Consider the following 26,595-nt stretch of genomic DNA (forward strand, 5'->3'; position numbering starts at 1 on the left):
CATTGCACATATTATTACGGTTTCTATGTTTCCCGCCAGTAGCCCTAACTTAACATCACGTGAATATAGAAACAACTTTGAATCAGGTTAAGGTAACAACACTTTCATCACATTTTAACCCGGACAAAATTTCAGAATATTATTTTTTGTCAGCATGAGGTCACGATAAAAAAGATCTTGTCATTACTTCAATTTTTTTGCAAGTAAAATAATAATAAAAATGATTGTCAGTAGCCAGTGGTTTTCTATAACGTCAGATTCATTGAGTTTTCGATGCAGACTCCCTAAATTTTAATTCATGCTGTCTCTTCGTTGAGAACATGTTGTACACAAACCAGGACACTAAGAAATCGGGTAAAGCTTCAATCACCTTGCCTTGGATAGCGTGGGATAGACATCCATATGAACGTCGACATCTTCCGATCGTCTTCAAGGCAGAACTGACATAGTTTTCTGGAGTTAATACGATCAAATTTGTAGAAGGATTATGTGTCATCTTGGTACTGACTGTGAACGGCATTATGCTCATTGAGATGATGCCTTTGTCTGAGTATTCTGAATGCATGCACTTGGAAAAGCAGTCCACAAACATCTTTGTTGCGGAATACATGGACACAAAGGGGGTAGGATAAATGCCACCGGCAGAGCCCATGTTGATAACGATGCCTCTTCTTTTTTCCACCATTTGAGGCAAAATAATCTGCGTCATTTTTGCCAATGACTCAGCATTAACAGCTATCACCTTTTCCACCATTTGAGGTTGATCAGCAAATTCAAGAAATGTAAGTGGTTCGAAGCCTGTCCCAACATTATTTACCAGAGTGCCGACATCAAGCCCTTCTAAGTCTTTCGCGATGTTTTGGTAAATATCAGAACGACCAAAGTCAACAGCTATACACCTTGTTTCAACGTTGTATTCTTTAGCCACCCCAGTTGCAACATTTTTCACTTTTTCTGGGTTCCTACTGATTATTACAACGTTTTGACCAAGAGCAGCTAGTTTATTAACAAAGGCAAGTCCAATCCCATCTGTTCCTCCAGTAACAACCGACCATTTTCCATATTTATGAAAGTCAGGGAATTTTCCAAGCCAGTAGATGTATACCAAATTCCAACATCCCCACACAAAGTTTAATAAAACACAACCCGCCACAAGTTGGGCAAAACATTGAAACCCACAAAGATTTTCCAAAAATGCCATTAGCAGGCTATAAATGTTTTGTATCAGATAATTCTGAAGAAGAAAAAAAAACGTTTGTTGTAATGTTGATATACAGGGGCATTTTACACAAAGCTGTCATATTAGACTTTTTTTCACTAATAAATTTACATCATTGTTGGAAATCTGCAAAACTTATCACAGATTCACATAATGAGTACACAGCAGTTAATTTATAAAGATATAGCAGAAATACATACGTCAACTGTAGGAAATAATGTTAGTTATTTTTACAATATTTGAAAATAGATGCAGCCTGCTAGGTTTTAACCCTGATCCTACCATAAAATCTGCCTTGAATTAAATGTTGCCAATGCGTCTAAAAGCTGTTTCGTGCATTCATTGCCGTAGAAGTATAATATGCCAATATTTTCGTATTTCATTCCATATGTAGGCTTATATTGACTCGAAGTTATTGAAGCAAGCCGCCTTTCCTTCAACTTCGACACAGCACATGGCTAGACTTTGAACGCAGGCACACTGGCACAGTATGCTATGCAGAGTCTTTCCGGAAAGGGCAACGGTTGATTGCCTAAGGCCGCCATACGAGCAGTTGCCATGAAGAATCAATCATCCGAAACGCGTGAGGGCGTTTCTCAAAATTAGTTGCAGTTTGTTGAGATGACTTGTTTTGCTTTGTATTTGAAGATATATTGAAGTCTAATCTAAGGATTTAGGAAGTCCAAATCTAAAGATTTTGTTCAAAAAGGGAGCAAATCGTTGCAATCAAATAGTCTAATTAATAGTCTGTGCTTTTTTATTTCAGTTATCAAGCGACAAACGAATTCGTCCTTACTGTTGTTTGGCTTTGATATCAGGCTGTTAACAATGTCTTCCAGCTACTTGTTTTTTAGTCGAGTCAGTTTTATTAGCTTATGCAATCGGAACCAATCTTTAAAAACCGCGTGAAGGTGCATTTCCGTCTTTATTTTAGTTTTTTTTTTTCGCGGCACAATTTGCAAGCTTCAAATATACAACGTTGTTTAAACAAAATTAAACATGATGCAATATGCGAGACTGGTCACAGTTAAGATCAAAATGATGCTGTACTTTTTTTAAGTACAGCCCTGCAGTTTATCATCAATTCATCAGTTCTACTTGGTAGTCTCTTGGTGCAACCATAGGGTTCGGTATTGCATTTTTAAATTGATCTTACACATTGCTTCATTTGGTTTGTTAAAAGTTTTGTTAATTAGGATTGCTAAAGTTTTTCTTGTTATTCATGAAACAACCTTGGTATTTGGAGTCATTGGGTTATCAACGAACATTTGCTGTGTCCTATTTCTGTTTACCTATTTCTTGATTCATTTTGACCTCTCTCAAAGTTGGATATGGTTTCTTGTTTATTGCTTAAATGCCTCCGTTTTTCAACATGCTGTTCTTATCCACCCATGTTCGACATGTTGCCACACCCAAAGTCGTGTTACCCTTTTGCCACTCGTTTCTAGAGCAAGATTTCACAATTATCTGTCATGTATTTTTGTTCAGATTTGAGACTCAAATTTCAGGCCCCATTACAACACGTTTTCCCCCTTATACTTTTCTGATGGACTAAAATGTTTACCAAAGTTAATTGAGATGGCTATTGACCTTAGATCGTATACGTGAGTCTTACTTAATGTGTTCTATAACCTGACGCTGCTCAATAGTTTGACAAAAACTCACTTTTGCGTGGGTTCGTGAGATAAGTTTATTATTATGTAAAAGTATACACACCTGTTAACAATTTCACAACTGAGAGGTATTAAGACATGCAAACGCAAACTAAACACACACCTGAACGCCCAATCATGTCATATCCAAACTTCCCACAGTACATGCAAAATCATGTACCTTTACACCGACGTCAAACAATTACGCAATTTCATGGGAACATAAAGAAACACGCATTAAAGTAAGAGAAACAAGCGTTACCGAACGAAAAGAGAGGCTACAAGACACAATCACTGACGCCTTAGGGCTATAACATTATTTTTTTGTTGTCCAGCTAAAGTCATCGCGTACATACAAGTGAAAAACGAAACATTAGGCAAATGTAGCATTTTATAATTTTTTGGATTTTGTTTCAGGCTTTCTTCCTTTTCTTCATTTCGGGCAAAGTAACACGATACACAAACCACGACATCCAAGACTGGGGAACGAATTCCATCAATTTGCCTTGCAGTGCATGGGAAAAACACCCAAACGATCTAGATTCTAGAACAGGGGTGGCCAACCGGTCGAAGCCTAGGAGCCATATTTTTTATTGCGTTACCACAAAGAGCCACATTATACACATAAGCAGATATGTTCAATGCCTTCTCCCTTCCTCACACACAGAGACCTGTGCTTAGCCAGATTTATTCCAAATGTTGCACACCAACATAATAATGACACAATTGGACTTGTACAGACCAAGGCCAATCATTTTCAACACTGTCTCTCACACAAAACTCTCATTTCAACGAATCTCACAAACAAAATCAGATAAATTAAAACATCCTTTTTGTCTCATTCTATTACTAACGTGCGGTGAGATTAATGTCTGGTGAATTGCTAAAATCATTTTTTTTCTTTTTTGCCATTTTGAAGGTTAACTTGACAAAAATTGTTTACTCAAAAGATTTTCCCTGGTGAAAAACTTTGTGGTATTTTCAGCTAATGCGCATGCGCCCCAAACGTAGGCGCCGAGTTTAACAAAAATGCAAAGTGGCGAAACTAAATTCATTGCGACGTCACTAATGCATTTACCACCAACAGTTGCTCAAATCAAACCCAAGACAAACTTCCCATAAAATACAACGTTCGTCGTAACCCGAAAACCAACGGATTGAAGCATTATTATTTTACTTGGAACACTTTGTTGTAAATATTGCTGTTGCTTTGTGTCTCATTCGCATTGTACGCAACAATAAGCAACCATTCATTGTTCAACAATTGAATATATGAGATCACAATCAAGACATTTGCCACAAAAGGTTGCAGTTTTAAGGCAAGGTTTGTGGCCATTCCGATAGTAAGTTTGTTTGAAAGCAAAACTGTTGAAGCTTTACTTTAAATTCAACGATTTTTGTACCAGATCGCCTCATACTAACCAAAATATACACAGTAGGCCCCAAACTTCGACAACGACGTAAGAGCCGCATATAACCAGGCGAAGAGCCGCGGGTTGGCCACCCCTGTTCTAGAACATCGTCCAACCGTTTTTAAGGCGGAGCTAACGAAGTTGGCAGGTGTCGGGATGAAAAAATTAGATCGACTTTTTTTCGCAAACTTGGTTAAGACATAAAACGGCGTTATGCACTGTGTGATAATCCCTTTGTCTGCATACTCGAAATCCATACTTTTTGAGAAGCAATCCACGAACTTCTTTGTTGCCGAATACAAAGATATAAAGGGAGCGGGGAATATACCGCCGCTAGAACTTATGTTTACAATAATGCCCTTTTTCTTTTCCACTATGCTTGGCAAAATTAGCTGTGTCATTTTCACCAAAGACTCGGTGTTAACAGCTATCATGCTTTCTACAATTTGAAGGGAATCAGCAAATTCCAGAAACGGCATTTGGTCTTGCCCAAGTCCAGCATTGTTGATCAGAGTTCCAACATCAAGACCTTCCGATTCCTTTGCGATTTTTTGATAAACATCATGGCGACTAAAGTCAACAGCTATTCCTCTTGTTTCGACGTTGTATTTTTCAGCAGTTTCGTTGGCAACGTTTTTTACTTTCTGCGGATTCCTACATAGTCTTTACATACCCTGGTCTGAAAGCGCAATGGCAAAACCAGCATTAAAAGTGGGAAGCTACGTCATCTAGCGGTGGTGTGAAAAATTCACAACGCCAACGCGTAAGCTACACCAAAGTACGCTATTGTAACTAATGAACTTGGTAACTTAAGGTAACTCTGGGTAACTCTAGGTAACTGATTTTAAGTTTAAAATGCGTCGATCTTTATGGCGTTCAGGTCACATATTGTTATACGGGCATAGTTGTAAAAACGTACGCCCGAGAAGATGAACTGAGTTCTAAACCGTAATTATTCTTTAAATTGCTTTACAGAAACGTCACATGTAACATGGCTGGAAGCCAAATTAGACGTGGTTCTTGTTAACACGTAAATTATAGATACAAATACAGCCTTGAGCAAGTTTATGACCAGTGTGGTGATTAGAAAACAGGTTTAAACAGGTTTTACCGAGTTTGACCGGGGAAATATACGTCACGATAAATGCATGCAAGTAAATGTTTTGAATTAAAAGTCCAAAGTCCGATGTGTTTTGAATTAAAAGTCCAAGGTCCGATACATCACTCTCCGTCCCGTGAAATGTTTTCCGGAACAGATTCTTCGGGATGATGCTTTCCAAATTAGGTCTATCATTGTCTGTTTGTTGTTTCCTTTTTGACTCTTCGTGCTCCAAAGTCAAAATGTGGTTCGTGCGAAAATTTTTGTTCATTTGACGCTCTTGTTTGATGGTTGGATATCACGCTGTGTGGTGATAAATTGTTTGTATTCGTTGATGATCTCCAGTTGACGATATTGTTTGCGTTTTCGAACGACATCATGTTCAAATGGACATGTGATAAAACGTTGCTTGATGCGATTCGAACAGTTGATCCGGTGTGATTCGAACGGTTGAATTCGTACGTTGATTTTTGAACGTCTGTAATCTAAACTTAACATTTCGCGCGGCAAATTTTCACAATGATTATATAAGGACTTTTTTTTAAAAGGGACATAATGATAATTTTTACAAGTATATACAATGCAATTAAAAAGGCGCGAAATGTTAAAAAATAGTTTTGACATTTGACAAGTGTTTCTGCTTCGAATTCTTGTAAGAAATTAAACGAGCTGTTCGTACTTTTCAGATTTGTAGTTTTTTTACGGTTCGACGTGTAGCTATGCTGGCGTCTTGATTTTACATGTGAAATGTGGCTATACAGCCTCCCACTTGCAAGTTTGGAAAGTTTTGCAGTGCATTTGTAATCTGCAGTTGTGAGTTGGTGAGTCGCTTTTTGTTGTATTACTCATGCCATGATCTGACAGGCTAATTAATCTATGACAGATTATTATATTTTTTGCGCTGCCGTCGAGGCAAGGTAAAGGTTTTTAGGCAATCAAGCTCGTTCGAGTTGCAATTGCTTTTTAAGCGGTATTTGGCCTAGCGACTGTGCAGCGGTGCTGCTTTGAGCGAAGCTCATTGAAGTATAAGATTCAATGTGAATCAGTTTGATTTGCGTTCGATAAACGCTTGCGCGACAAGGCGCTTATAGTGTCAAGGGCCATTTGCATTTGCTTTTACATCTTTCCGCTTAATCGCTGTAGCATTCTCCTACATTTTTCCTTAGCACGTTTAATTGATTAAATAAAATTTATCTTTATCGTTTTGGTTTCACATATAGTCATGTCAAATCTAAAAATATTTTTATACAGTGTCAACCTACGAGGTACTTAGAATGAATGTTATGATCGTTTTTTTGTTTCAAATCAATATAGTTGTTATACAACTGAGGGTCAATCTACGAGGTTCTTATGAACGCTTATTGCTTTTGCGGACACCGGCGCAGTGTAATTTGGCATGTAAAGACGATAATATTTGTACTTATCTGAGACGTCATCGTCAGTATCGATAGAAGCCGTCTGAACCTCAGATAGCATTGATTGGTCTGTAAAACTGCACTTAAAAATACAAAACATTAAATCTGCTACAACTTGCGACGCTACCTAATTGAAGCAAACAAACTGCCATGTAAGAACATTAGTAATAAACCAAACAAGAATATGCGTATCTGTGAATGATAACGGTCTGCTAACTTTCTATGCCCTAATGACCAACTTTCGCTTGTTTGTCTATAGCAGGGGTTCCCAACCGGTGGTACGCGTACCACTAGTGGTACGCGAAGGTTTTTTAAGTGGTACGCGAGTAGCTTTCGTTTTTTTTTCACAAAAATTTGGATTCACAACTTTCTATTTTGTTTATCTGGTTTTGTTTACAAAAAAATTCCCAAGCCTCTTCTTATTGTTACGTAACTATTTCTGTTGTTTCGTATCATTACGATCTACAAACTACAGGTCATGTCAATTGCCAACAAGAAGCACAGTTGCTTTGAAAAGCCGTACAACGCTGTGGGACAGTGGGCGTTGATTACGGCAAATGATTGCTCAGCCAATTGGTGGACAGTAAACAAAAGCAAAAATATCATTAAATTTGCTTAAGTGTTATTTTAGTAGGCCAATATTATTATTCTTAATAAAATATGATTCGATTAAATAAGTTGTTCTGCAAGAAGTGGTACGCGTGGCAGTACAAAGCGTCGAAGTGGTACGAGATCGATAAAAGGTTGGGAACCCCTGGTCTATAGCGAGAAGCAGTCAATCCCTATTGAGCAAGGACTTTTTTTTTTGAGTCAGACATGTAGGTAGAAGTAGTAAAAATGAAATAATTGCTGCCTTGAACGCAATGCGGCCCCAATTACCGCAAACTCTGTGAGACGAGGATTTCTATCTACGTAGGCAAGTAGATTAATATTAGACCGTATCAAACATAAGCGTGACATTTCTTAGTAAAAATTATAGTTAAGACATGGTACAGTTGCTTTCATTTAAGATTAGCAAATCGCAAAGTAGAGATTAAAAGTAAAGGGAGTAGGCAATATCGTAGTGAGGGAAATAAAATCGTCCGTTAACAATAGTCAATCAATAAATTTCATACTTATCTGCTATCCTATTCTCAGATCGCCCGCGGATCTGAACAAACCGGCGTTTCGTTTGATGAGTTGCAGAAAACGGCACGCGTCGACATTGACACTTTTATTGTCGGGTGCAATTGTGTCCTTTTCGGTCACTTTGAAAGACTGAAAGTTCGTTGGTTCGCTGATCAAAGCGATTTGATCAGCGTTTTCGGTCAACGCATCAATGGACAAACCGTAATCAGGCGCAAAAAACGACTTTTCCAACAACTTTTTCGCGTCAGGACTAAAATCAAGTAAATGTTTTGAATTAAAAGTCCAAAGTCTGATGTGTTTTGAATTAAAAGTCCAAGGTCCGATACACCTTCAACAAAGAAAAGAAACTGGAGATCTTCATTGACAACAATTTGATACTGGGGACCTCCATAAAAACAATTGTTTGACAGGTTCCACTTCAGAAAGAACAGTACAGATTGATAACAATAATTATTCATTAGGCCTTTTTTAATTCCCAATCGATTTTTTTTTCATCAGCTCTAAAGGCTGACTCTAAATTCTCAAGTGATTTATAGTTGACATTGATTTTGGGGAACTCATGTTTTTTAATGATTCTTCTGGAAGAAATTGATTTAGTGAAGCATTTCTGTGGTAAATTTTGGGATGGTAGTCTACCAAAATTGATCCATTTTCGTTTTGTTGTTGATTGTATGTCATCTTTATTGAAATGTAAACTACAGATAAATGCTTTGCCTTGCTTAATTCTGTCCTTGAACTTGTTGTTGCTGGGATCACGATAATAGAACACAACTTTTAAAATTTTTGTAGCCCAGTCATTTGTGTCAACACCATATCTCCCCTTGTTTTGACCATATGGAATTTAAAACAAGTTCACATTTTTTGTTTGTGATGAGTTGCAACAGCCTGGCATTGAGCAGTACTTGCCTCTATTATTACTCATTTTCATTTCCAGTTGGAAAATTTCGTTTTGTTTACAATCTGTCGATTTTTATTATTGTTTGTTAAGTAAGTGCTTTGAAATGTTTATGTGTGGTTCATTGCTATAGATCAGTGCTCTTCAACCGGTGTGCACGGATGCAAAATATGTATAGGGTGCACCAGTACGAAAGTGTATACAAGGGTGCATCACAAACTTTTAATGAACCATTAACATTTGTCTTTCAGGATATTAGAAAAAAGATGTAGGTTTCAACTGATGCATAAATGAACCTTTGTATTTGTTGAAAATTGACGTTAATTTATGTCAAAAGTTTTGATCAGTGTGTAAAACTTCGGTAGCTCCGCTCGGTTTAATTGACTTGATGATATGCATAATGATTTTTCATATCGCTTTTTACCTCAGTTTACCTTTTAGGTAAACAGGGTGCATGAGTTCGTCACAACAACTTTAAGGGTTTACCAAACCAAAAAAGGTTGAAGAGCACTGTTATAGATAATAAAGACAATCCGATTGTTTCATAATGGATAATATTTTTTAGGTTGGTTAACAGCAAACCAACTGAAATTGTGCATTGCAAGAAACTTTTAATATTGGAGTACGGTTTAAATAACGTTTCCGTTACAATTAATGTTGCAACCTTTGAACCTTTACAATTAATGTTGCAACCTTTGAACCTTTACAATTAATGTTGCAACCTTTGAACCTTTACAATTAATGTTGCAACCCAAGTCCTGTTACCTACAGTAGCATAGAAAATGCGAAATGTGCATAAACTTTCGTTTAAAACACTTGAAAAAAACATTTACCGGTGCCCCATTTTTTTAAAACATCTTCATCCATCCTTGCTTACTAAAAGAGAATTGCTTGCTTACGGAAGCACGTACAGCCAGCTATATGTAAAACGTGCCATGTCGTCACTGTTTTTGTTGCCAACGGCCACAGATTAGCCTACATATTGCTCTGTGGCAAAAAAATATTAGCCAGCAGGGCTAGTTAAATCAGAGCCACCATATTGACAAAAAATGCCACTATACTGACAATCACAATGAAGAATATTACACGTTTCGTGCTGTACCGAGCATTAAACTAATTTTCGCAACGTCTTGCAGCACTCGTACAGAAAAACCTCGCTAATCCCTATAGCAGGGATGGCGAACCTTTTTAGTTGAATGGGTCAAACATGATGTAAAAATTCGGAAAGAATACAAAGTGGGTCACATATTTTATGCAGCACTCATATCTGAGCTGAGACGATTCCTGGCACATGATTTTATGAAATTCATGTGTGAAAACAAAGATTAGCAGGAATATGTGGAACAGAACAGCGTCAACAAAGGTACAACAAATCGTTTCAAGTTGTACGTTCAAATAAACATATCTGTTGCCTCACAATTGACTCAACAATCTGTATTTTGAGACAATACGCAATCTGGTAAAGGACTTAAAGTTAACTGTTGCGTTGGTTTTTAATCTTTAAAATGTGGTAACCCTACCTATAGCAATCAGTGCAAATTTTTGAAACTACAAGTGGGTCACTGGAATTCACGTGGTGGGTCACAAAGTGACCCACGGGCCAGTGGTTCGCCATCCCTGCCCTATAGCATTCGTTCACAACTAGCGGAAAGGGAGCGGCGCTTTAAGAGATAGAAAGAAACAAAAAAGAAAAAAGCGATTGTGGCTCTGGTTAAACTGCTACCAGTAAAGGTATAATTCAGTGGTTCTTAACCTTTTTATTACACCAAACCGCTACAATATTCTCCCTGCTTTCGTTGAACCCCAATCAAGGGTGTCATTCCCATTTCGTGTGGTGAAAACCTGCAAGCTTTTGCATTTTGCGGTACCACGGTTATGAAAAAAACGAAGTGAAAGTTACTTGATGTCGTGATGTTATCTTATGCTTATGCACAAACTCAATCCGGCCTTTCTTGTCTGAGACAAAATTTACAGGTCGCCGACCAAGAACATAAGGCACAGGGTTGCCAGGTGGCCTAAAATTCGGACAAAAAACGATAAATTGGCCTAATTTCACATGCTGTGTCCGACGACTAAAAATCATTAGGACATTTAGTTTTTTGTCCTAATATGTCCGAATTTTGCTATATGTCCGAAAATCCTATTTTTTGAAGGTTGCAAACCTTTTTAACGACAAAACGTGGCTTAAAACTGCAACTTGTTTTGGTTAGTGCCTTGTTTATGACGTTAAACACATAATTGCCTACCAGTGAATGTCTGGCCATTGTTGTGTACAATGCAAATGTGTTGTAATAAACGGTTAACTTGACGAAACATTTTTTAACGTTGCTAAAACCAATGATTATTTTAAACATGTCGTTTTTTTGTCAAACATGGGAAGTTTGTCATGTTTTACGTCAACCCCTTTGCATTTTTCTAAAACTCGCGCTTATGAGTGTAGGGAACGTAAGCGTACAAAAATGGCTGTTGCCTGTTGGCACCTCGATATTGATACCTTGTTTGCAATTATACGCTCTAGTTTTTTTGTCCTAAAATGTCCGATTTTCAGACAAATATTGTCCGAATCCAATCGTCACTACCTGACAACCCTGATAAGGCAAAGCAGGCCGGATTTGTTCTGTGGTTCGCTGGTTTGACTCTGTTTTTTTCTATGACAGAAGCAAAACGAATACGAACATTAATACTACAAAGAACCTTCGTCGAACCCCTGAACCAGCGTTGTCTAATCCGCGTGGCGTGGTTCGACCGAACCTAGTGTTACAATGCCACAAAATAATGCCATTTACACTGTTATATTAGTGGGATGTTAAATGAAAACAATGAATATAACAGCAAATGCGGTGCCATATTTACTTGATCGAACTGATAGGAAGAAAACATGGACAGGAAGCCTTATGAAATGATCTAATAATTTCTTCACAATAAAAATTATTACAGAAACAGCTAAAACTTTAAGCTCCCTGAAGTAATATATACAAATCCTTTTTTTTTCAAATTATTTAATAAAATTAATTTCACAATTTATGCATAGAAAGGATTAAAAAGATACATCAATGTGAATAATGCAGCAAACACAGCACATTAGAAAATTAAGATTGAAATTACAACCCACAAAACATTTACATAAAACATTTACATAGCGTATAAAACTCATTGCAGACTTTTTAATTTACAAACAAAACAATATAAGGTCAAACATGATCATTTGCAACTGTTGACATTAAAATAAACAATAGTTTTTCATATGAATCGTAAAGTACAAAATAAAAACATTCACAGCGATTTTGCTTTGGAACAGTGGGTACATTAACACACAACATTGAACATTGCTAATTGGGAAAAAATGGAACAAACTAAACAGTGTTACACACTTAATAGATGAAGAATTATACATGTTAATATTGTACAAATGTTGCTGTGCCTCTTTACTGCTGAGAACGTGCTTGGGAAGCAATTTGCTTTCGTCTTATTCTTTCCCTTACCCTTGAAAGTATACGGTGTAAAATCCAGCTCACGAAGGATTCAGGTAAAACTTCAACCAACTTGCCTTGCAGGCCATGAGATACACATCCATAAGATCTTCGGCATCTACCAATAGTTTTCAAGGCAGAACTAACATAGTATTCAGGAAAGGGAACAAGGAAATTGGATCGACGTATTTGTGACATCTTGGTGGCTACAAACCAAGGCATTAGGCTCAGTGTAATAATACCTTTGTCTGCATATTCACTATGCATACACTTTGAGAAGCAATCCACAAAAGTTTTTGTTGATGAATACACAGACAATAACGGTGTGGGGCAAACACCTGAGCCAGAACCGATGTTAACAACAATGCCTTTTCCCTTTTTAATCATTCCTGGCAAAATAAGCTGCGTCATTTTTACCATTGACTCAGCATTAACAGCCAGTATATTTTCCACACTTCCACTATGATCAGCAATTTCAAGAAACTTTACAACGCCTTGTGGGACACCGACATTGTTGACTAGAGTGCCGACATCAATATCTTCTAATTCCTTTGCAATCTTTGGGTAAATGTCACCATGGCCAAATTCAACAGCTATTTGCTTGGTTTTGACTTTATATTTTTCAGAAACCTCAACAGCAACCTTTTCCACTTTTTCTGGATTCCTACTAACAACTACAATATTTTGGCCAAGAGCAGCCAGTTTGTTGACAAATGCAAGTCCAATTCCATCTGTACCTCCAGTTACAACTGACCATTTTCCATATTTATGAAAGTCCGGATAGGTTCCCAGGTAGTAGACATATATGAAGTTCCAACATCCCCACAGAAACTTAAGAAAAATGCAGGCAACAACAACTTGTGCAAATATCTGGAAGCACACACATTCAGGAAACAATGCCATCTGGAAGAGCTAGTTTGTTGTTGTTACATCTGCAGAAAACACACACATTAAACTCAACAAAAAAGTAAATTGTGGAATTTTGTGCTATCAGTAACTTGGAATAAACATAAATCTAAAAACTTAATTTTGTGTCAAAATTTCTTTCGTAAAAGGAATGCTTGTTTTTTTCAACACATTTGCACATATTTCTGATCATGACAACACTTTGTCTTAGCTATGCTGCTTAATTAAAAAATTATTTAAAAAAAAAACAGGTTACCCAAGATTCAGGAAATGCTTCAAAAAAGTGGGATTGGGGAGTATGTGAAATTGATCCAAATGGATTTGGGCCAATAAAGTATGACAGAAATGAAACAGGTTGGGGCAATGCCAAATGATGACCTATTGTTTCTTTTAGTGCCATTTTTCATTTAGCATTCCAGGTTAAACCAATTTTGCCATTTGAGGACTTAGCACTGGCTGTTATCATTTTTCTACAACACCTAGTTTAACTGCAAAATTAACAATGTTGTTTTGCTGCCCATATGTGACATCAATGTGATTAATTACTATTCCAATATCAAAACTTTTTTATTTCTGCAGCAATCTTTGGATGTATGTGATAGTCACCAAAGGTAACAGCTACTTCATAGGTCCTTTGTAGAAATATCATGTTCAGTTGCCAAATGAGACCATTGCAAACTAAGTTTTTTTAACTTAAGATACCAACAGCTGAAACACATCAAAAATCATGTTAGAAGAACAATAAAATGATTGTGGAATCTGGTTAAAACAAGAATACAGTAATCATCACAGTCAAACAGCAATATTTTTAAGAAAGCATGTGACACAGATTTTAAAAGCATAGTTAGAACACACATATGAGGTTTTTAACTGGTGTAAAACTTGCATATTTTTGTTTAATGACATAAGCTCAGTTGTTTTAAACACAACATGAATATTAATACACAACATTGGGCATTGCTAATTGGGATACAATGGAACAAACTAGACCCGTGTTTCTCAACCTGGGGGTTGCAAAAATGCAACCCAACTCGGAATGATTTTATCCCTCCAAAAAACATGTTCCCTGTGACTGTTGTTTAGCATAGTAACTCACACAGCCATTTGATTTAGACAGGGTGCAATAGTATTTGTGATTGTATACTACTATAATTGCGGACTGTGACTGGAAATGATTAGTAAAAATGAGCCACAAACAGATATTTGAGGGTTTTTGGTTGTACAGCAAAACACCGAACTATTGCAGCCATGTTAGATTGCAAATGTGTGATGAACACGATCAACACATTTGAGTGTTAAACTTCTTGTGTTGTTGTGTAAAGGGGTTGTGTGGTGTTCTAAAATCTCTAAGGGGGGGCGCATAGTAAAAAAGGTTGAGAACCACTGAACGAGACGGTGTTACACATGTGTAACAAAAAGTGCACTTTTTAAATGATTAATTGAACATGCATAGATTGTACATGTTGCTGTGCTTCTTTACTGCTGAGAACGTGCTTGGGAAACAGTAGGCTTTCCTCTTACATGTTCCCTTGCTCTTGAAAGTATATGGCGTAAAATCCAGCTCACAAAGGATTCAGGTAAGTCTTCACACAACTTGCCCTGCAGGAAATGAGATATACATCCATAAGATCTCCGACATCTACCAATGGTCTTCAAGGCAGAACTAACAACATGTTCAGGACAGGGAACAAGGAAATTGGGTTGACTTATTTCTGACATCTTGGTGGCCACAAACCAAGGCATAAAGCTCAGGGTGATAATACCTTTGTCTGCATATTCACTATGCATACACTTTGAAAAGCAATCCACGAACTTTTTTGTTGATGAATACACAGACAATAACGGTGTGGGGCAAATACCTGAGCCAGAACCCATGTTAACAACAATGCCTTTTCTCTTTTTGATCATTCCTGGCAAAATAAGCTGAGTCATTTTCACCAATGACTCAGCATTAACAGTCAGTATATTTTCCAGATTTCCACCATGATCCACAATTTTAAGAAACTTTACAACATCTTGAGCGACACCGACATTGTTGATTAGAGTGCCGACATCAATATCTTCTAATTCCTTTGCAATCTTTGGGTAAATATCACCATGGCCAAAATCAACAGCTATTTGTTTGGTTTTGACTTTATATTTTTTAGATACCTCAATAGCAACCTTTTCCACTTTTTCTGGATTCCTACTAATAACTACAACATTTTGGCCAAGAGCAGCTAGTTTGTTGACAAATGCAAGTCCAATTCCATCTGTCCCTCCAGTTACAACTGACCATTTTCCATATTTATGGAAGTCAGGATAGGTTCCCATGCAGTAGATATATATGAAGTTCCAGCATCCCCACAAAAACTTCAGAAAAATGCAGGCAACAACAACTTGTGCAAATATTTGGAAGCACGCACATTCAGAAAACAATGCCATCTGGAATAGCTAGTTTATTGTTGTTACATCTGCAGAAAAACACACAATAAACTTGACAAAAATGTAGATTATTTTGTTTTACGCGGTTATCCAATTTCATGCAAAACTGTCCATTACTTTGCCAAAAGTAAAAAAAAACCTTGTTTTGTGGGAAAAAACATGTTTTATTGTTTGCTTTTTTACAACACTTAGTGTACATGTAAAATTAAAAACAGAGTTTGGGTGCCCATATTATTAATAACTGTCCCAACATCGAGACTGTCTATTTCTCCAGCAATCTTTGGATGCAATCTTCTGATAAACACCAAACTGAACTGCTATTTCCTTGGTTTTAAATTGTATTTTTGCAGAAACTTTATGTTCAGTTACCATTACCATCAAGGATTTTAAAGTTAGACACCAACAGCTGAAACACATCAAATATCTTGTTACAAGACCAATCAAACGATTGTGAAATCTGGCCTAAACAAGAAGTAATCAGTATCAACAATACAGTAATCAACAGTGTCAAACAGCAAAATTTCAAAAAGCATGTGACACAGATTTAAAAATCAAAGTTAGAGCACACACCAAGTATTTTGAACTGCCATAAAACTTGTAGATTTTTGTTTAACGACATAAGCTCAATTGTTTTATTATATCCAGGTCAGTGTTTGCATAAACAGAGCTCACATACAAAACTATGCTAAAAATCAATTTTCTTGATAAATGCTACTTAAATATGATTACAAGCTTGAAGTATTACATACTGCATCAGTATTTCAAATATCACACAATCAGTTTTCTACATATATATATATCTTTAGAAGGTTTGTCACATTTTACTTTCCTTTTGCAGCTTGATCTCTTTTTTTAAGAGATTTTGCTCTTATTCCTATGGACATTCGTTTCCCAGCCCATAAAAACAAACTTTCAGGTACCATTTCAAACAACTTTCCTTGTATGGCATGAGCAAAATACCCATAGGATCTGCGAGAACTGCCAATGGTCTTTAAAGTGCAACTGACAAACTTTTCTGGGGTTGGAACAAAAAAGCTTGGTCGGCGAATTTTTGACATCTTGGTGGTGACATAAAGTGGAACAATGCTTTGAATAATAATTCCTTCACCACCATATTCACTATCTAAACATTTTGAGAAACAATCAACAAACTGTTTTGAAGCTGAGTATAGTGATAGCAAAGGTGTTGGCTGGATTGCTGAACCAGAAGACAGATTTAGTATAATGCCTCTTTTCTTTGCAACCATAGTTGGCATGACCAGTTGGACCATTTTTACAACAGAATTCACATTTATTGCCATCATTCTTCCAATAGCATCAGGATTTTCCCCAAAATTCAAAAACCAATCTGGAAAATCATAAGAGACACCAACATTGTTGATAAGTGTACCTACATCAAGTCCTTTGATTTCAGCACCAATTTTTTCATAAATATCAGTTTTAGAAAAATCCACAGCAATTTCCTTCGTTTCAACATTGTGTTTTTCCCTTAATTCAGTGGCAACGGAGCTTAACTTTTCAGCATTTCTACTGATAAGGACAATATTTTGACCTTTTGCAGCCAATTTTTTGGCAAATGCAAGTCCAATGCCATCAGTTCCACCAGTGATTATGGACCATTTTCCATATTTGCTGAAGTCTGGGGCCTTTCCAAGAAAGTAGACAGATATAAAATTCCAGCATCCCCATAAAAAGTTTAGCAGCACACCTGCTGCAATAACTTCGGAAACAGTTTCGAAACAACAGCAACTGGTTGTCATTTTCAATTTCTTGTTTTCCTAAAGTTTTTTTTGTACTATACTATGGTATTTTACCTGAGGTTTACAGAAACTTGTTATACCACCTTTAACCCTTTTCAATACAATACATAATGTAAACCAGAGAGCAGAAACATTATGAAACTATCTATCTGCAATTAATGTTTCAATTAAACGGTACTGTTACTGTATCGTTAACCGCACAAATCCACAAAAACATGTTTTAAAATCTTCCCTTATACCCATACGAGTTAATATTTTGTGAAATGTCCTTCACGAATCACGATTAACCACTTTTTTCAACCTGACTTTTAGCAAACATTTATTGGACTTTGAACAGCACATGTAACCATCATCATTTCGCCGAAATGGTAAGTGCGAAAATTGTTAATAAGCGTTACGCACCACTGCGTACAGTTTCCAAAAACAAATTTTCATTTTTATTTTTTTTAAACCATAGAGAGTGGTCAAGGTACGTACAAATCGACATTTTGAGGTATGGGAGAAAACGTTACAGCTTGTAAAGTCACATTTCTGGTCTCAAACAGTAGCCTATTTGCCAATGAAATGACTTTAACCGATACTTGTTTACATAAGTCGCCCATTTTCAAATGCATACATCGCTAAGCCAATGTTACGAAATAAATAAAAAGACTATCCGAGCCTAATATTTTTTCTATAAATTGGCACAGATGTACGTTAGAGCAAGAAGTTTCCCCTCGTAGAGTCACATTTCTGGTCTCAAACAGTATTTGCCAACGAAATGACTTTAACCGATACTTGTTTACGTAGGTCGCATATAAACAAATGCATACATCGCTAATCCAATGTTACGATCAAATAAAAATACATTCCGAGCCTAATATTTTTCTATAAGTTGGCACAGATGTACGTTAGAGCAAGAAGTTTCACCTCGTAGAGTCACATTTCTGGTCTCAAACAGTATTTGCCAACGAAATGACTTTAACCGATACTTGTTTACGTAGGTCGCCCATATACAAATGCATACATCGCTAATCCAATGTTACGAAAAAAATAAAAAGACTATCCGAGCCTAACATTTTTCTATAAGTTGGCACAAATGTACGTTAGAGCAAGAAGTTTCACCTCGTAGAGTCACATTTCTGGTCTCAAACAGTGTTTGCCAACGAAATGACTTTAACCGATACTTGTTTACGTAGGTCGCACATATACAAATGCATACATCGCTGAGCCAATGTTACGAAAGAAATAAAAAGACTATCCGAGCCTAATATTTTTCTATAAATTGGCACAGCAAGGAGTTTCAGTTTCTACGAGGTGAAACTTCTTGCTCTAACGTACATCTGTGTACTATATTAGGGTTGCCATACGTCCGGATTTTCCCTGACATGTCAGGGAATTTAGTGTTTAAATCTGCGTCAGGGAGAAATGTTAAAATGCACTTAAAAGTCAGGAATTTAAGAACAAAAATTATATATACTATGAAATCAATGTACCAACTGAGTTTTGCAGTGTGTGTGTGCGCGTAACAATACCTGTTTGTTACTAGTTGTCTAACAATACGCGTTAAATACGCAAATAAAAACCCGCGTCTCAAGAAACCACAGCATTCGATGCAACGTGGAAACGTGGGAAGTTTCATTTGCTTTAACTGTGTACCTCATATGCAAGGAACTATATAACTAGGCTTGCCATATTTTTTTTACTTTAAACCGGGACACTTCCAAATATTTTTTTCCCGTTTCTTCATTGTTGGGGGAACAAAGGTTAGCATAGTAGGTGATATTACTGATATAAGACAACGCCGTCGCGACCTATTCTGTACGATCTGCCTGAAGGTGGTTGACCTGATCATAATCAACAAAATCTGGCTGTGTATTTGCGAACGCAGCAGAAAACACAAACATTTTTAACGACATAAACATGCGGTATTTTTTACATCAAAAACAGACGATACGATATTTATCCTGAAAATGAAACTTACTGACAGGCGGAAGGCTGGGGTCGATACTGTCCAAAAAATGCTCCGTACACAAACACAAGGAGTAAACCTTACAGACACAAACGAAACGCTACAATCACACAGCAAATAAATTACGTTTTATTCATTCTTTAGCATTCCCATAAATTTGAGGAATATTAAGCTAAAATCTTTTGTGTTTCAACCACTACTCTACCACCTAACTTAAACGAACAACGATATCCGAATTACTCAACACAAAAAGCAAACACGCAATCAATTTCCATTTTGGACCAGTCGTATTTATCTGTACCTCGGACTTTTTTTAAGAACTCGTTGTTCGATTTAACTTTGTCATAAAAATCGCAGCATGACATATTAGTGTTAATTTTGCATGTCAGAAGGGCTTTTACATTCTGCTCCAACATTCTGCTTTTATTGTCAGACCATATATTTTTCATAATGGAAAAAACTCTCTCCACCGGTGCCGAAGTCCCTGGTAAGCAAAATACAAATTCCATCACCTTTCGAAAGTTTGGAGTGAGTACATTTTTTTCTGAAAGGAAGGCAAACATCTCGACCCACGTTTTTTCACAACATTCCTTTTTCCAGCTTTCGTTTTTATCATGTTGAGACAGATACCGTTTGATGAGCACATGCTCGTCGAAAATGGAGTCGCTGTTGATTACCTGAATCCCAAACAGGGTGTTAATGTGCTCTGCCGATGAAAAAACACTAGGCCATGATATTTCATCTGCTTTTAGATCAATCCAAAGATGAGGTAACACATCTTTATAAGCATCCTCGTAAAGATCCAGATATGATAGGCATTTTTGATAAAATTCTGTTGTTTGTTTACGGAATACTTTTCCATCCACTTCCCCCGCGTTTTCCAGCTTTTCTAAAAGACACAGTGCCTGGTACGGAATGAAGCTGATCTCCTTCCTTTCACGTAAGTTTAATTTTAGTTCCGACAGAACGTTTGCCATATCTACAGCACTGGTATTTGCTTCTTCCAACTTCAAAATAATTTCGTTGAAGTACTTCAGTAAGCCGTGGACAAATTTTAAATAAAGCTCTTGCGATGGTTCTTTAAAACATCTTCTGATTAGTGTTGGGCAGCCTTCCTGGGAGTTAAAGTAACTTTTTAGAGCTTCAAACATATCAAGTATTCTTTGCAAAGCTGGTAACAAAGACAAAAATCTGGTGATACCATGTTGCAAGATTCGCTGACATTCAATTTCGACAAAGTCGCAAAAATTTTTCAGTTCGGTAACGCGAACAGTGTAAATGTGGAAGTATTTGTAGATTTTTACTACAAGACCTTCCACACACACAGGCAATGTATCCACTGCGTGTTGGAGGCAGTTGTGAACAATGTGAGCAGCACATCCAATGCCTATTATATTTCTTTTCAGGCTTTCCCTTACTTTGAAGAAAACGCCCATTTTTCCCCTTTCTTTTTACACCGCCAAAGTGAGTATTGCAGTTGTCCGCACAGAATCCAACAAGTTTTTCTTTTAGCACATTTTGGTCAAGAATGGACACTATGTAGTTGCTAAGTATTTCAGAAGTTTCACCACCAAATGATTTAAACTCCAACAGCTTTACTTTTACGCCCAAGTCGGGCACAAAATAACGAACCACAACTGGAACAAGTTTGATCTCTTTTCTGTTCGAAGCATCGATTGTAACGGTGACAAAAATGTTGTCAGTTGAGTTGACGACACTGCTGCCTCAATGGAAGTTTTGTGCCTTTTGGTTTCCAAATGTGCTTTGATATCTGATCGACCACCATGACAAATTGAAAAAACAGACCGACAACGATCACAGTGAACCTTGTCATCATGCGTCTCTCGTATATATGTGTAGTCTATTTTGAGCTGACTAGTTAATTTACATTTTCTTTTAGGCATTTTCGAAATATTTTAGCAGTCTGATTGTCACACTTTAAAGTGCTTCACAAATCTAGCAAACTATCTTGCAGCCAACTATACTTATCCAATGAAAGCAGGAACAATCAACTCACAATTATACAGTGATGTAACAATGCCACTTTCATCAAAATAAATGTAGTGAACAACAAACCAAAGCACGACAATCCACTTTTAATAGCAACACAAGTGAGTCAATTAAACGTACCGGATGGCTGCATAAACTTAAAAACGGGACATATCGGCTAACCGGGCGGGACACCGGGACAGACCATTAAAACCGGGACAGTCCCGGCTAAACCGGGACGTATGGCAAGCCTATATATAACAACAAAATGTCGAATGTCGCGGGAGACAATAAAAACGTTTTTATACAGTGGCATTTTATTTCAAATTTGAAAAGGTCTTTGTGGCTTACAGTGTTTTTTTCCTGAGTGAAATTGGTGCGAATGACTTTTAGAGTGGTAAAGGTTGGCGACCACTGATATATATGCTTATTGTTTCATTGATAGTAAGAGCAGTGAGATTACCCTAAAAACTAAACAGAATCCTTCGCAGAAAGTTAATTGACAAGGATCAGAGTATCGTATAACGTTTTCTCATGTCGCCGTGCGTGTGACTTTCGAATTTTCGAAATTTATTTCATAATAGAAGTGTTTGGATCGCAAAAAAGTTTAACGCTGCGGTTCTCAAACTGGGGTCCGTGAGGCAATTTTGCGGTGACCGCGAAAAGGGTAATTCTATATTCTTATTTGGCGTCAGTTTGTGCAACTGAATAAGTTTAAGTCAAAGTGAAAGTGAGAATCGACCGTCTCCATTGCTAAACAATAGGCTTTATTGCATGACAACTAACAAAAATGCAATTGTTCGCGCACAATTGTAATGTTTTTGTATTGTCTGTGATGTCAGATTTGAATCATTGTTATGCGCAATTTTGCATGACTAGTTTAAATCCTGCAATCAACTTTCGTTTTTCTGAAATATACATTCGAGCTTAAGGACCGCGGGCCCCCGAAATAATGGCAATTGGACCGTTTAGAAAAAACTAATCAAAACGTTTGAAAACCACTGGGTTAATGCAACTGAGGTAAATTTTCTCAGGGATTGTGTATCATAAAATATGGCAACCCTAGACTATATACTGTGTATGCATTTGTATATGGGCGACTTATGTAAACAAGTATCGCTTAAAGTCATTTCATTGGCAAATACTGTTTGAGACCAGAAATGTGACTTTACAAGCTGAAATGTTTTCTCCCATACCTCAAAATGTCGATTTGTACGTACCTTGACCACTCTCTATGGTTTAAAAAAAATAAAAATGAAAACTTTTTTGGAAACTGTACGCAGTGGTGCGTAACGCTTATTAACAATTTTCGCACTTACCATTTCGGCGAAATGATGATGGTCACATGTATGTGCCGGCGTTATTTTACAGAAACATGACTCAGCATTTTATTACACCTTGCAAAGCTTTTTCATAGGGCACTTAACAGTTAACACTATGCTTTCTGGGTTTAAGGTTTTGTAAACGCAAATATTTGAATAAAAACAGCCACTTTTTCGGTTGTACTTTCGGTTACGACTTTTTAATTCTTCGTTGTAAGTTACAACTTGTAACATTTCATGTATTCGTTTGATATCTATTATTTTTTCAAACGCGCGAGTCTGTAACCACGTGACCATCTCCACATACTTTTCATGAAGGTTTAAAACTGGTTGGGCGGTTAGGAATCCTGTAAAACATCGCCCGAAGTTCTGCGGTACTTAATATAAGTTTCTGCCCCTTTAGAGCAGAAAATAGCTATAATTGAGAACGTTATGAAGTTTTGTTGTTGTCAAATTGCTTAATGCAGCTGTAGAAAAGAAAGTTTGTTGCCCGACCTTTTCTCCTTACTTTTGCTCCCAATATTTCTCCCAAGCAAAGGGACCCGGAAAGATCACTTCTATAAACCTACCCAAGGTAAGGATGAAAGTCAATTTTTTAGAATATTTTTAATGTATTGCAATGTTGCTGCAAAGACTAGATGTTTTTGGATTAGTTTTACAGCTAAATATCAAAACACACTGCATGAACTGGTGGTGCAAAGTGAGTTTCTTTGTGTCAGCCATAAAAAGTTTACACTTTGTGGAGCAGTTATGTAGGTGCAAACATGCCATTTTAGGTACATTGCATTTTAGCATCGCAACAGAAATGCGTTGTTGCCGCCAGGACAGCGGCGCGATTGTGCGTTGCTGATTATTGCACGTGGGAATTCTTGTTTAATAATTTTGGCTGGGATTTTTTTAAGCCACGGGTCTATTCTGTTGCTTGCTATGTATTTCAGGAATCACTTTACATTTACGGATGAAACATACATGTTTACAGTGGCTTATGACAAAAGGTCATTATTACCGAACTTTTTAACAAAGTGCAATAAACACAGGAAGAATAAGTCCAAATACAACTAAGCGAAGGCGGAAAAGGCAAATATCAGGGATGACCGAACTAGCCTACAGATAATTTCAACTTTGTGATTATTTATCCCTTTAAGTTTCGAATCAGGCAAACCTAGTTATTCGGCTTTAGGCAAACCCAATGTTTCCATTTTGATTGTGGCTGTGTACGACTGTGTACGGCAGGGATGGGCAACCTTTGTTACTGTAGGGCCAATTATAAATGTCAAAATTGGATCGCGGGCCGCACATGTGCATTACACAAAGTGATTTTGCTTTGTTTCTTACCAAATATGCTTACCTACAAGTATAATTCGTATTTAATTCTAGCCACGTTTTGCCAGATCGCAGAGCATCAGGCGCATTAATCAGCTCAAAAATATGTAATAATTGGACTCGTTTGCCAGTACTTTTGAAATCCAAGCGTCTCTGCAGGCCGCACAACCTTTAATGAAGGGCCGCAGGTTGCCCACCCCTGGTGTACGGAAAGGGTTGTTGAATTGACCCTTGCTACTTGTTCCTATGAGGCTATGACTGGAAATTGTTACGTACAAAGACAAAATTATTGTGAGTGGGTGGAGTTTAAGACAGTTTTTTTGTGGTAGTTGGGACAAGGAGATGGATTAAGTGTTTTTTCGACATTCTATTATTCTCGCATTGCGTAAGGCGCGCATCGCATTTTTCGTATTGACCCCAAACTATCTGTTCCAAACAAAACTGTACCATGTTTTGTTGTATTAATATTTTCACCTCACCCTTTGTGTTAGTTTTGCTTAAGTTTTGACAGTGTCGCTATAGGGCACAGGCCTAAAGCAAAATCGGTTTTTGTTGCACTCAGATAAAAGACGACAGAAACGCACTTGTGTCATTCTTTGATTGTGATTAGATATTTTAATTACAAGAATAGTTTTATTTACAACAACTAGGAGTGGAAATACCTAAAGTTAAGTAAGTTAACTTTTACGTCTATTTAGGCGGTTATTTTCACCATTAAAGTTATGAACAGATCCGCAAATAGTGTTCCTAAGTATAAGTTAAGTTGTACACTCTTATGTTTTTGTATGATTATTGTTGCGGCCCAAATCCTCAATATCACTACTTCGTATGGCACGCACATGCAAGTAAGTTGCCGTGGAGTAGAGCAACATAAGTTTTTAATCCATTTGATGAAATGAAGATGTTCAGGGTTTTTACGCCTTGCCAATGTCAAAAAGTTTCTTGCGCCCTTATGCCGTTGGGCAACAGTTCGATGAAACAAACAAAATTCTTGTTGAGAAGAGTCCTTGGCGGCTTGAAATCCCGGCACGTGACCTTTTCCGCGGGAAAGTTGGGAAATTTCTGATGCTCCAGGCAATTCAAACGCCTAACTGATGCAAGCTTTGTAATCTCATAGAGCTAGATTGCGCAATTATGTGAAAGAACGCATAATTCGAATTTTATGACCCCGTTCGCTTTACTTCAAATTACTTCGGATGACATATCAAATTCAACTTTTTAAAAGATTCTAAAGGGTAGAAGAGGTTAAAACAACGTGCACCAAATGCAAACAAAAACCCATTCGACAACGACATTGTCGACTTTTTATAACTTAAATTCATCAAAAGAATAACTGAGAGTAATGGCTTGAAACAGTTTAAAGAGTATTTTTTCGGAAAAGTGAGACTTGCAATTTTCCTGGTAATGAGTGCAATTATTCCTGGTAATAACTTGCAGTTATTTTAAGTTCCATTTCGTCGAATACGTAATGGATCGGTTGTTTCATTTTTGATTGATCTCCGTGGCCAGGCCGTTTCCGTTCGTCTGACGAGATACACGTACCAAAGGATTATTAGAGTAATTAGAGTAAAATTCGCTACGTTAAATGATCAACGCCTCCGCGAAGTCGTGCTGGAAACGTCCTGGAAAAATTACTTTGTTTGTGAAGTTTGAAGTCAAATGGTTGGGAAAAAGTCAAACACGTGTCCTAATGGTCAGATTTCTGGGAATTGTTTGCAATTGTTTTTTCTTCGAAAGTTAAGCTTTAAAGGCGAGAAAAATAACTAGCAAAGAAATAAAACAAGCCAATTCGTATTAGTTCCACACTTTCAGATAACTATTAAATTTTGACTTACTACTTTGCAAATGTTTTCACCTTGGCTTTTGTTATTTCAAATCAACCTTTTAGAGTCGCAAAATCTAATCGAAAAACTATAAGAGTTACGTCAGATTTATTTTAAATGCTATTTCTTCACGCGTATGTGTATGATATACTTAATTCTCTGACGTTTTTTCAAGGCAACTTAAAATGGATGGTGTTTAATGTTATTATTAGATCTCTAATGCCATCAGCAACACGAAAAAGGGTGTGAAAATATTCAATACATTCAACCCACTAATTGTAAAACAGACAACGATTTAAATATAAACATGTTTGTAACAAACTAATTTTGTAATTTTCGATGCTAATTCTGAACAACAATGCAAGAAAGATTAGTTCTTATTGCATCCTTAACACCAAGGAAGCAACGTTGGCTTTTGGTCAATTTCAGTGGCCTGGAAATGTGGGTGTAGCTTGGTGCCGGATTGGCCTATTTTCTGTTTGGTAGTTGCACATGAAACATATCTACAACGAAAAACACCTAAATGTGTCTGTGAAGTAGGCTAAGTGAAAATAAGCATCGAACAAATTGTGTGGCGGTTGATGTTATATTGCTGAGAAACTCAAGTAGTTATGCGACGTTGAAGTTAAAGAGAGAAATTAGCGCTATCTAAATACACGAAAATTTGTATAACAAACCAATACGTGAGAGCGTACGTAAAATTTATGAATAGAGACGTTAAAGAAAATATAAAGCAGGGCTGGGCAACCTACGGCCCGCGGACCACACGCACAGTCCTTATTTTTCTGCGACCAGGCGTTTTGTGGC

At 37.1% G+C, this 26,595-nt stretch overlaps 2 protein-coding genes and 3 pseudogenes across 5 annotated transcripts; all 5 read right to left on the bottom strand.

Moving 5' to 3' along the window:
• Positions 1 to 126: 126 nt before the first annotated feature.
• On the bottom strand, positions 127 to 1,706 carry LOC145209102 (very-long-chain 3-oxoacyl-CoA reductase-like). Its single transcript, XM_080079349.1, has 2 exons — positions 1,502 to 1,706; positions 127 to 1,234 (listed from the first exon to the last, which is right to left on the bottom strand). Exons 1-2 carry the CDS (start codon positions 1,502 to 1,504, stop codon positions 260 to 262), a joined length of 978 nt encoding a protein of 325 aa, XP_079935475.1. The 5' UTR covers positions 1,505 to 1,706; the 3' UTR covers positions 127 to 259.
• Positions 1,707 to 2,895: 1,189 nt separating this feature from the next.
• Positions 2,896 to 6,858, bottom strand: LOC145210824 (very-long-chain 3-oxoacyl-CoA reductase pseudogene; annotated as a pseudogene).
• A 4,928-nt stretch (positions 6,859 to 11,786) lies between these two features.
• Positions 11,787 to 13,865, bottom strand: LOC145232370 (very-long-chain 3-oxoacyl-CoA reductase pseudogene; annotated as a pseudogene). Of its 2 annotated transcripts, none has more exons than XR_013860869.1 (2): positions 13,803 to 13,865; positions 11,787 to 13,222 (listed from the first exon to the last, which is right to left on the bottom strand). The product of XR_013860869.1 is annotated as a very-long-chain 3-oxoacyl-CoA reductase pseudogene, transcript variant X2 (transcript). The 2 variants fall into 2 exon arrangements; XR_013860868.1 differs by having other exon boundaries at positions 13,453 to 13,837.
• Positions 13,866 to 13,904: 39 nt separating this feature from the next.
• LOC145232363 (very-long-chain 3-oxoacyl-CoA reductase pseudogene) lies at positions 13,905 to 15,955 on the bottom strand (annotated as a pseudogene). Its single transcript, XR_013860865.1, has one exon. The product of XR_013860865.1 is annotated as a very-long-chain 3-oxoacyl-CoA reductase pseudogene (transcript).
• A 71-nt stretch (positions 15,956 to 16,026) lies between these two features.
• LOC145232385 (very-long-chain 3-oxoacyl-CoA reductase-B-like) lies at positions 16,027 to 17,489 on the bottom strand. The gene has a single exon (XM_080097000.1). It carries the CDS (start codon positions 17,378 to 17,380, stop codon positions 16,442 to 16,444), a length of 939 nt encoding a protein of 312 aa, XP_079953126.1. The 5' UTR covers positions 17,381 to 17,489; the 3' UTR covers positions 16,027 to 16,441.
• Between the last annotated feature and the right edge of the window lie 9,106 nt (positions 17,490 to 26,595).

The sequence above is a fragment of the Phallusia mammillata genome, chromosome 1 (assembly GCF_965637545.1).
Source record: "Phallusia mammillata chromosome 1, kaPhaMamm4.hap1.1, whole genome shotgun sequence".
NCBI lineage: Eukaryota > Metazoa > Chordata > Ascidiacea > Phlebobranchia > Ascidiidae > Phallusia > Phallusia mammillata.

What these genes read in the sequence shown, in the direction of transcription:
- LOC145232385 (XM_080097000.1), bottom strand. Translation starts at nt 17,380, where the DNA reads ATGACAACCAGTTGCTGTTGTTTCGAAACTGTTTCCGAAGTTATTGCA.